General features: G+C 35.2%; 1 protein-coding gene across 1 annotated transcript; it reads left to right on the forward strand.

The window, feature by feature from the left end:
* Positions 1-5,468: 5,468 nt before the first annotated feature.
* LOC100371675 (uncharacterized) lies at positions 5,469-11,081 on the forward strand. Its single transcript, XM_006817232.3, has 3 exons — positions 5,469-5,562; positions 8,376-8,739; positions 8,917-11,081. Exons 1-3 carry the CDS (start codon positions 5,547-5,549, stop codon positions 9,494-9,496), a joined length of 960 nt encoding a protein of 319 aa, XP_006817295.1. The 5' UTR covers positions 5,469-5,546; the 3' UTR covers positions 9,497-11,081.
* Positions 11,082-11,939: the final 858 nt, after the last annotated feature.

Here is an 11,939-nt window from a genome sequence, read left to right on the forward strand (position 1 = left end):
TACTTTCGTGATTTGGGCAAAATAATCCGAAAATAATGGCATTTGAATAGAAGGACGTCGATCCCTTCACTCACAATTGAAACGATTTTGAAGTTAGTGTTATGTAATTTCTTTTGTTTTATTGAGTGAACATATGCCTATGTTTTAAAAAAATTGTAAGTTCAAGTTCATACTTTCATAAATATTGTTCGTTCTTTGACTTTGATATTCACAATATCAACAATTACAATTTGAAGACTTTTAAATATTGATAAGTTATATTTGTTATACATGCTTTCGTGAGTTTCCTTGTTTATCTAAAAGAGAGGAGAGATGTAGTATTCTACTTCTGTATTATTGTGACCTTTGACCTAGTCTTGTCTTGTAATTAATTATGCGGGCATGCTCAGTAGCACCTAGCAACGAGGGTTCAGTCATCAGTTGGTTAAATAAACAAACCAGTCCTTTCCCTCAGATAAACTGTCTCATAATTATTCTTTAAGAACATTACAGTAAGGGCAAAAAGTACAGAGAAATTGATGTGGTGGAACGGGTGCGAGTAATTGGACTTCATAAATGTCAAGGGCTCATTGGACTTCATAATTTCTCTGGAGCTGACTGGGGTGGAACATTTGTAGGGATCTCCAAGAAGACTTGGGTTGGTGCCTGCTTAAAGCTCGATGAAGATGACCTTACCATCAATTGTTTCAGGGAGCTTGGTAAAGTTCTTATTCAAACTGAACTAGTTAATGGTGAACTGCCACCACAGATCAATAGCTTGGAACAGTTTGTTTGTAGAGTGTACAACAGGTCCCAAAACCTTATCAGCATTGAACTTGGAGGGAGACATGTTACATCCTACACGAGCTGCTTTCTTATCCCATATCACACGTGCAAATTACATTGCCATGCGGGATAAATCATACACTAAAAACTGTCCAGTTCTCCCTCCTATTGAACAAAATGGTTGGAGTTTGGAAGATGGCAGTTATGTTCCTGTGAGATGTCTCAGCCTACCTGCCCCTCGAGCTGTTATTGAGCTGGCCAAATGTGGGTGTAAAACTGGGTGCAAAAGAACAAATTATAGTTGCCATAAGAATGGTCTTCCTTGTACTCCACTCTGCAAATGCTATGTCAGGGACAGTGCAAATGTGATCAGGAATGAAGTGCGAGAGGGTGATCAGTAGTTGATCATGATATATATTCTGCTTTAACACAATGTCGAAAACGAAAGTCTTTATGACAGTGTTTGTTCTTGGATGCTATACAAATCTTATTGTGTAATAGTCGTGCAGAGGAAGTGGACTGGTCTCAAATTCACCTTTCTTTTCATCTGGCCATGATGACTTTTTCCTCCAAACAAAATACTGCAAATATTTGAAATGGATCCCTTATTATTACTTTGGCGTAGCTCCCATACGATGTTGTCTAGTCGTTTCAGCATAGTCAGTTTGCAGTTAAATGAACAACATGTGCATTCAACGGGATATAAAATGAAGTGGTCACTGAAACAACAGTGATATGAAGTGTGACGGTTGTGTAATAGACCATTTTACGTTCACTGCGAGAATCACGCGTTATGCGTGAAATCGAACGTAAAAACAGGACAAACAAAGGTCATAGCGTCGTAGTCGCGCCAAACATCAAGTGGGATTCGACAAACGCGAAAGTATTTCGGGGACATTTCCATGCTTAATAATGTGCTGTCCACATTTGATGATAGGCAATTTCGATTAAGTAAGGGTATTCGGAAGCAATATTCCTCTGTCGAAGATCGGCCGGTCAATGTAAGCTGCGAAATAAAGAAATTCTAGTTCAAAATCAAATCGTTCGATTTTTGCGGCAGACGTTCGACGCGCGTCTTTCATGCATCTCGCGAGATCTCGCAATTGTTCGGAAAATCACCTATTGGATTCACAAAATGTCGATAAACGATGTATATATACACTCAATGATAATATCATTTACTATACAGATATTCATATTCCATTATTTACACAATGTACTGAATCGCATATTTCTAAGTGCTTAATTCAAGGTTTTGTCAAATTACATGCGTGTTTATTACATATTGAAAATGTTCCACCCCTGTATCTGGCGCCGATAGTGCCAGGATTACGTTCTGTTCCCATGTGGTATTCAGCCAAATATTTAGTAAATCTGATCTTCCTTTTTTTTTTGCTGTTTGTATCTTAACATTCGTTGAGTCTCAAGGTCGTTGAACAAATTAATCTATCATGTGTGCAGCCATAATAAGTGAGTGTATAATATATCTCGTCACAGCGTAAGGCCTGCTTAATAGTTTGAAATCTCTTTCTATAACCTACTTCATTCATATCATGACGCTTCAACAAAGCTGACTTTACAACATCAACATTATCATCCTGACTGGAATCAATTGAGAGTACGCAACCACTCCCACTAACTGGAGGCTCTCTATTTATGAGGGCAGAGCGTGAAAATAAAGAGAGAGAGAAAGAGACACAGTATACAGAAGCAATACAATTATGACTGGCAACCTTGTTTATAAAAAAAAACTTAAAGGGGGGTTTTGATACTAAAGTTTTGCATCTTGTTAAAAAATTATATTTGTGTCGTGGAAAAATAAAGTCGTTTTTTTTTTAAAAGTTTTCAAAAAAAGTTATATTGTGAAAATTTTTTTTTTGCGTTTGGTAATAAAAGTGGTATTTTGAGAATTCCACTTTTGTTTGTGAGATATTTTTTGTGGAAGTATTCAATATTGTGTGAATTTAAGTTATTTTGCAATACAGTTATCGTATGTCAATAAAGGTTATGCTGTGTGATGTTAAATTTGTGTTGTGGAAAAAATAAGTTTTTGTTGCCAGAATCCAAATTATTGTTTCGTAAATTAAGTTTTGTTCCGTGAAATAAGGTTGCGTTGCGAGAAATTAAAGTATTGTTTTGTAAAATAAAATTTGTGTTTCGAGAAATCAAGTCTGTGTTGCGGGAAATAAAACATAATGTGTCCACCGTAAGTTTAACCCAATATAGAGTGGCTTCATTTCAACTGCGTTCGAATATTCGAACATTTCAATAATTGTTTTTTTTTTCGTCTTACAGACTTCCGAAATACATTCACAGTCACGAACGGAGAATTTATTTTCGGCTGTGATGTCTTACACAGATTTATATGAGTTTGAAATGTTGTAGTTTGTATATTGAAATACAAAATAACAGTGCTAGTTTTTGAAACATTCTCCCTGTCCAATCATGCATGTATCGCATGAATCAATTTATCCGCGTGTTAATTAACTATAATTGTATAACTACCGATACAAATATATTAGTTCCTGTGATGAAGATGTACGGATCACTTCCCTAACTTTTCCTCCCTTTCAGAAAAGTAGTTAAAGCAGGAGAGTCGTCACCTGCGCATGCGTCAGATGGCCATAGCGTGTCATTTTTTTTTTTTTTTTTTTTTTTTTTTACAAACAAGCGTCTAACCATGAGCCTTTGCGTTTTTAGCGTGTGTTGTTATCATCGCCTGGGACTCAATTCTTGCGCGTGCGCGGCTAAAGCCCCTCTCGCTTTAATAACATCGTAACGACAAGCTCTGAAAATATGTAAGTTCACGTAGTCCTTGCACAAGTTGTTGGATGTTGCTTTATCAGTCGGTGTGATATGTATCTCTTTAAACACCACTAAGTCCAACTTTATTGTTGAATTTATTTATTGGTGACTCATTTGTGATTATCATATAAATTAGAGAAGTAAAATGTAAGGACGCAATGACAAGAAGGCTGTCAATAGAAAATAAAGTTTTTGAGAGATTTACTATATTGTAGATTAACGCCTACGGAAACACATTACACGTGTTAATTGTACTATTTCTAATGTGTGGAACTCGATTTCATTTGTAAATTACTTGAATTGGGACTGTCGTCTACGTGCGTTATCCCTTATATTGTCAGTTCCATTTACTTTTGACATTTCCATTAATAAAAGTATCTTACAACATCATAGTGAATTGATTTTATAAGTTCGAAGTATTCGTGATTATATCGAAACTAGATATTTAGTTGTCCCGAAGACAGTACAGCTGGAGTATCGACCGACGCGCAGCGGAGGTCGATGCGCGGCGTACTGTCTGATTTTTCCCAAATCTTCAGTGGAACAAAAGGCAGAGAAAATGTATTCTGTTTTTTTTTTTTTTTTTTTTGACTAACACTTCAAGTATTGCTGTGTAGTTACTTAGTATATACATTAATTTCGAAAATAGGCAATGGTAAAAAATCTAAAAAAAGATTTCCTGGGTCCAGAGACGGTGTTCCAAATCACTGTCAACATTTAATGAGTTCTTTTTTTGGCGAAGACAAACCTCTGGTAAAAATGTTAGTGCATATTGTGTGACAGAATGTAGCAGAAAAAAAAAACAGACCTAACCTACCAAAAACATTGGCGAACTCGGACGTACGATTCATACTCCCATTGAAATACGTATAATTCACTCAAATAATGATATAGCAATTTTACCACACATTTTTATTTCATTTTTAATCTTGCGTACATGAAATGTCACATATGTAAAAATAAAGGAAATTACATTACCCAGTATTTTGAATGTTCAGTAGCGTTCTATCTTAATTAAAGTTGGTCCCTATTTTTCCACGCAGAAATATTGTCTCCTAGAGAAATGAACTGTTTTTCTCTTGAGGGACACTAGCCAGGGATACAATGATGAACTTTGTAGAACAATAGATAGTATTTTTAATTTATCATTGATACAGTTGAACTAAGAAAATATTATGTGTATTTTGAACCATTTTTGTTGTTGTAATTATTTCCAAACATGTGTTTTGCTATTCCTAATTGATTTATTCCCGGCCTGTATGCGTTAAGTTCTCTCGGTAAGCCCTTGATTTAAAAGGATTGCAACAAATAAATTGACTCTAATGTTATTATATATCAACAATTGAGTTAACTGTAGGTATGTCAATAGGAGTATTGGACATGCTCTTCTAATAGAGCAAATACGGTATTTTTTTACTTGGAATAAACAGTGATGACAGAAATGGTACTTTGGTATAAATATGGGTATAGATTTTGCCACTATCCAGGTATAAAAATGGTCACGCTTTTGAGCACTCATGGGCACCTCCCTACCCAGCTATGTATCAACTGCCCCCGGACACTGTCTTAACAGGGTACTCATGGCTTCATGGCGTTTGGTTACACCATGGAAGTAAAAGACCGTATTTTACCTCCATGGTGTAATCAAAAACACCAGTAAATAGTGTATTTGATGTAAGCCATGTACTAATAATAATAATTATCGTTATAGTGAAACCGTATCCCGGTTGATATTTTGGTTTAGATCGAGAACAATAAAGTAACAACAATAGAGAGAGAGAAAAAAAAACACAGCGCTGATAGGGAGAAAACAAAATAAACAAAAATGAAAAATGTGTGTTCATTACTTGTTGACGGTGTCACTTAGGAAGTGACTGTTGATGTGCGCATGTGCAACGGTGGCATATGTTTACCAGTGACTTGCGGGTTGTGTTCTTGGTTGAGCAAGTTCAGTCATCTCAGTGGGACGTCGAAACATGTCATCCACACAAGGTCAGTAAGAAGCTGGTATTTTGTCGCATTTCATGTTCACTGGTGGCCGATATGTCAATGTGTCACTGTTAAACTTTTGTTTTGTCGGTTTTTTTCTCAGCGAAGACACGATCAAGGCTCGGGCACCCTTCGCGAGAAGGGGATGGGTTATAAAACTTGCGGTGGGATACCCTTCACGGGTAAGGGTTGGTAATTAAACTGAGTTGCGTATTTTTACATGGTGTTCTCTGTGAACAGTACATGTCCCATTGTCAGTAGAATACAGCTGGGCTTATATTGCGCGAGTGACGTTTTGCCGAGTCATGCACGCTGGCAATTGCGCGAGTGACATTGACCAATATATAAACACGCACTAAAGCAATACATTTGTCTTATACAGTCGACCCTGGTACAGTGCTTTTAACTATTGTATTGCTATTTATATATGTAAAATGTGTACAATACAATCACATTCTGGGTTTTAAAAAAAATACGTACAACTGTGCCTGATGCATCAATGTATACAATTTTTTTTTTTATCATACTTGAAATGTATTTACGCTACAGTAATTTCGCATCAAAACACAATATTTGAAACCAGTGTTGTTGTGTCAATATATACCACACTGTATCCATACCCGTACCCGTATTTAATTTACACAGATTAAATAAACTGAAATAAAAATATTGTGTCGCATGCATGCTGTTCTATGTGCATCTCGTCTTTTTTTCACAAAAAAACACTTGCTTGATATATAGGCACATTATCTTTATTTTATATTATCTTTTCCTGTAGACCACAATAATAATGTTATGATGGACACCTGTTCGTGTTTGACACTCACTCACTATGGGTGTATCTGTACCACAGTTCTCAGAATAACATTGGTTGAAAAATTACCATGATATATTAGTCATACAATTACAATTTAGAAGGACTGATTTTTGAACCAGAAAGATGCCTGGGTAAACTCCTACCCAACCAAACACAAAGTCTAGTATAGTGATGCATTTCTATGGGAAACCAAACACAAAGTCTAGTGTTGTGATGCATTTCTATGGGAAACCAAACACAATGTCTAGTGTAGTGATGCATTTCTATGGGAAACCAAACACAAAGTCTAGTATAGTGATGCATTTCTATGGGAAACCAGACCCAAATTCTAGTGTTGTGATGCATTTCTATGGGAAACCAAACACAAAGTCTAGTGTTGTGATGCGTTTCTATCGGAAACCAAACACAAAGTCTAGTGTTGTGATGCATTTCTATGGGAAACCAAACACAAAGTCTAGTGTTGTGATGCGTTTCTATCGGAAACCAAACACAAAGTCTAGTGTTGTGATGCATTTCTATTGTAAACCAAACACAAAGTCTAATGTAGTGATGCATTTCTATGGGAAACCAAACATAAAGTCTAGTGTAGTGATGCGTTTCTATGGGAAACCAAACACAAAGTCTAGTGTAGTGATGCGTTTCTATGGGAAACCAAACACAAAGTCTAGTGTAGTGATGCATTTCTATGGGAAACCAAACACAAAGTCTAGTGTAGTGATGCGTTTCTATGGGAAACCAAACACAAAGTCCAGTGTTGTGATGCATTTCTATGGGTAACCAAACATAAAGTCTAGTGTTGTGATGCGTTTCTATGGGAAACCAAACACAAAGTCTAGTGTAGTGATGCATTTCTATGGGAAACCAAACACAGTCTAGTGTTGTGATGCATTTATATTGTAAACCAAACACAAAGTCTAGTGTAGTGATGCGTTTCTATGGGAAACCAAACACAAAGTCTAGTGTTGTGATGCGTTTCTATGGGTAACCAAACACAAAGTCCAGTGTTGTGATGCGTTTCTATGGGAAACCAAACACAAAGTCTAGTGTAGTGATGCATTTCTATGGGAAACCAAACACAAAGTCTAGTGTTGTGATGCATTTATATTGTAAACCAAACACAAAGTCTAGTGTTGTGATGCGTTTCTATGGGAAACCAAACACAAAGTCTAGTGTTGTGATGCATTTATATTGTAAACCAAACACAAAGTCTAGTGTTGTGATGCGTTTCTATGGGAAACCAAACACAAAGTCTAGTGTTGTGATGCGTTTCTATGGGAAACCAAACACAAAGTCTAGTGTTGTGATGCATTTATATTGTAAACCAAACACAAAGTCTAGTGTTGTGATGCGTTTCTATGGGAAACCAAACACAAAGTCAGTGTTGTGATGCATTTTTATGGGAAGCCAAACACAAAGTCTAGTGTTAAGATACGTTTCTATGGGCAACCAAACACAAAGTCTAGTGTTGTGATGCATTTCTATGGGAAATCAAACACAAAGTCTAGTCTTGTGATGCGTTGAGAAACAGTTAAGCTAATATGACATGTTATAAGACGACACAATCTATTAGTTAAATTAATCTATCTATTAGCTGATCCAGCGTCTTGGCAAACCCACTTAAATCATTCAAGTTAACTGTCGTCAATTACCGGTACAACTTTTTCTAATGATAATGGATGGTCGTGGCTTCAAGCGAAACTACGCGAATTGAGTGGTACTATCATCACTACTAACTTTGAACACGATAGTTTCAAATGTTTGTATGCAACGCTCAAAGACTCGTAATAAATTTCTAAAATTATTTATGATGCATTAGTAACGGTTAATTTTCAAAAATCATATCTGGGCTAATTATACTCATTAACACACTATTAGCTTTGACCTTTGATCAAATATTTCAGGTGGCTACAATTAGGGATAAAATATAGCTTCCATTTTCAAGTTTTTGCAAATTCAAAACTTATCTGTCATTAATATATTTTGTCTTATTTTATCCTAGCTTCCAATGTTAGTGTCCAAGAAGACCAGACAGACAAAGATGCTCGTCGAGCCAGAGGTGAATATGTTCGGGGCGTTGGCGCTGCTCGTAATTGGATCACAACAGATGGTTCCACAGGTTTTAAAGCTGAAGCAAATCGTTATCATCTGTACATCGCTAACAACTGTCCCTGGTGTCACCGCTGTGTTCTTACTAGATCGGTTAAAGGTTTACAGGACGTCATCTCAATGGATGTATGTTGGTACCGTCGAGATGAGGACAAAGGGTGGCAATTCAACCCCGATATACCAGGGTGTACACCGGATACGGTGAATGGAAAGAAATATATTATTGATATTTATAAAATGTCTGGTCTTAAACAGAGGTGGGTGTTACACATTGACAGCCATTGTCAAAATTCAATACATATATATCAGTGATATACATATATATATATATATATATATCAAACATTGTTTTTGGTTTTTGTTAAATGATTATATCTATGCAAAGATTCCTTAGTACCTATAGTAAAATGCAGTATGTGTTATTTTGTTTGCAGCTCCGTACCGATATTGTGGGACAAACAGACAAAACAGGTGGTAAATAACGAGAGTGCTGAAATTATCCGTATGCTCAACAGTGAATTTAACCAGTGGGCTAAGGAGTCAATCAATTTATATCCCCCTAGTCTACGAGGTGAAATTGATGACTTTAATTCCTGGATTTATCCTGAAATTAATAACGGTGTCTACAAAGCTGGGTTCGCCAAATCACAGGAAGCCTACGATGTCGCTGTTAAGGTGGTATTCCAGGCTTTGGATCGCTTAGACAAGATCTTATCAAACCGGCGTTTCCTTTGTGGGGATCAGCTGACAGAAGCTGATATTCGTCTATTTCCTACACTCTTTCGCTTTGACCATGTATATGTAGTAAGATTTAAATGTAATAAAAAAATGTTACAAGATTATGACAATTTAGGCGAGTATATTAAAGATATCTATCAATACAGTGGTGTTGCCATGGCATCCAATTTGGATCACTGTGTGAAAGGCTATTTTGGGCGAAGTGGTAATGGTATCGTCCCGATTGGACCAGGAATTGATTTCAGTCTACCCACCAAACGTTCACAGATGATATAAAAAATCTACAAGTGACATCTTTGATAAAACTCTTATTTCAAAACAAAGATAATTTCACAAATCAATTATAATATAGAATATATAGCAGAAGAATGAATAATTTCAAATTAATAAATTTGATGTAGAAATAAAAGCAAATTAAAGGAAATTTCATAGTAAATAAGAAGTGCAAGTCTTTTCTTGAGAAATAACCAATGTCATATTTATGTATAATTTTCAAAATTAATAACTACTAGTTAGTGCTAGTCTTTTAGCAAAAGCATTGTTTATGTATCTAGCAACATGTCTAAGCAGAGATGACTGTCGTGTTTGAAATCATTTTGAATTTGTCTATGTAATTCTGTATTAAGAAGTTATTGTACATTCTGTTAAATTGTTCATACAGTTCCTGTCAATCATTTGTATACATTTGACAGTGTATTATGAAATGTACTTCGTCTTCTGTTGTTTTACATATTTTATGAATTCTTCCATCAGCTGGTATTTTTGGATACGTACGTCTCCAAATTTCAATTTCTAGTTTTGCTAATGTTTTAATAGCTTGATATTTTTTCAGAATGTTTAAATAAGGTGCACATTTAATTGTATTATTTAAAAGTCTGTATGTTGAGCATTTTCTCTATTGTTTGTGTAAAATTGAGTAATGTTAAACCAATGTAGCCTTTGGACTATTATGTCCTCTGTTTAAAACGTGTCAGTTATGAAATAGAACACGCTACGATGTGTCTGTATTTCAACACCTTTCATAATAAACTTGCTTAATTTTTCCAATATTTTTTTCAAAACATTTGATTCAGAGTTATTGGAACCATAACTAGAAATTTGTGAAGGTCTCTGAAGTAAACACAGATTATTTTAATACATGTTGATTGTTTTAAAGGAAAGGAAAGTTTGTGCCTCGGTGTTAAGGAGACAATGTAAATATGAAGGGAGTTATGAAAAACTGGGTGGTAATGCCAGACTTTGAAGGTGAGTGGATCCATTAAACATTAAAGGGCGGCAGTCGTCGCGCCGTGTCCTGTTCAATATGGGACGCGATGTATACAACTCGTGTAAAATACATTATTTATTTACATGAAATTCGAACACGCACTGTGCGACGACCACCACGCTTTAAGTTCAAAGATTCCTCTCACCAAGTGGAAGAGATGTAGATGTAGATATATCCATATACAAATTTGTGATGAGTAAGAAACACATGTCCATTCCCCTTTCGAAATTTCTGAAAAATGCATTTGAAATGAGACAACAATGCCTCCTCAGTGAATAATTAAATATTCATTCTTTTTTCTTATCGACAACTGTACAATGTATTAGTACTCATTTCTATGTACAATGCACTTATTTGAGATTTTATTATTACCATTAGTTTTTTTTTACACCTATACTTTTGTGTACTTGCCTTTAATATTTATAGTTTTTTTTTTTTTATCAGTAATTTTAATAAGTGAACATGTATTATATTTTTTTTTCTTTAGTTTTGTAATTTTGTAAGTTTCGTTTTATCATTGTAGTTTTTTAGTGACCTTACTGCTGTACTTTCTGAAGTTAGTGTTGTGTCAATAAACGTATACTACTTAGGCAAGATTTGTCAATGTCAACAGCACTGGGGGAAAGTGGCTCATAGTTTACAGTGGCTTTACCCTCCCCAGATCCAGAAACACGCCATACCAACTATACCGCACATGCATTGTGGAATACATAAGAACAACCTGAAGCATACACACTGTGTACACAATAAAATTAATTAGGTTATGATGTAGACATATCTCATGAATATTATTTTAAAGTGTAGTTATTAATAGAAAGCATTTATTATTAAATGCCGCAATTACATTTTTGGCCTTGACCTTTACTCTTTTTATTGTGGTTATTTGAAGACTGTACGAGATTGCTACCATACTAGACTTGTCACCAAATTCAACACGTCCTGTTCCTTATACTGTAAAATACTTTATTTTAGCTGGAATTAATCTTCACTGAAAATACATTTTTGGTACTTTGTATAGAATTTATTTTCACTTATTTTTGACAAGTTGAATGTAAAATATAGGAAAAAAGATATATTCGCTGGATTTTATTTTCACTGAATCATTCTTCAGTGAAAATAGCGAAAATTAATTCCAAGCGAAAATAAAGTATTCTACAGTACTATAAGTTACCATTGCGAGTCACTAAAAATTTGTTAAATGTACAGTGCCCTCTGTGGCTGTTTCCGGCTTCATGCGTCAATACAGCATACATGTATCAAATGAGGAAAATTGTTCATTTTGTCAAAAAGTCAAACGAATTATAGAAAATTACATAAAACTATGCTCAAAGCATTAATGTTGCTAGATTTCCTGTGAGCATAGCTTCTAAATTAGTGAATAATTATGTTAGTTTACTGTGTACATTTTGTTTTTGTCCACATTCTCAGTCTTCAAAATCGCCGTTGTTGAAC

This window comes from Saccoglossus kowalevskii, chromosome 14 (genome assembly GCF_978046115.1).
Source record: "Saccoglossus kowalevskii chromosome 14, keSacKowa6.1, whole genome shotgun sequence".
Classification (NCBI taxonomy): Eukaryota; Metazoa; Hemichordata; class Enteropneusta; family Harrimaniidae; genus Saccoglossus; species Saccoglossus kowalevskii.

Excerpts from the sequence above, each read along its gene's own strand:
- LOC100371675 (XM_006817232.3), top strand. Across the intron at positions 8,740-8,916 it reads ATGTCTGGTCTTAAACAGAG|CTCCGTACCGATATTGTGGG; the intron begins GTGGGTGTTACA and ends TTTTGTTTGCAG.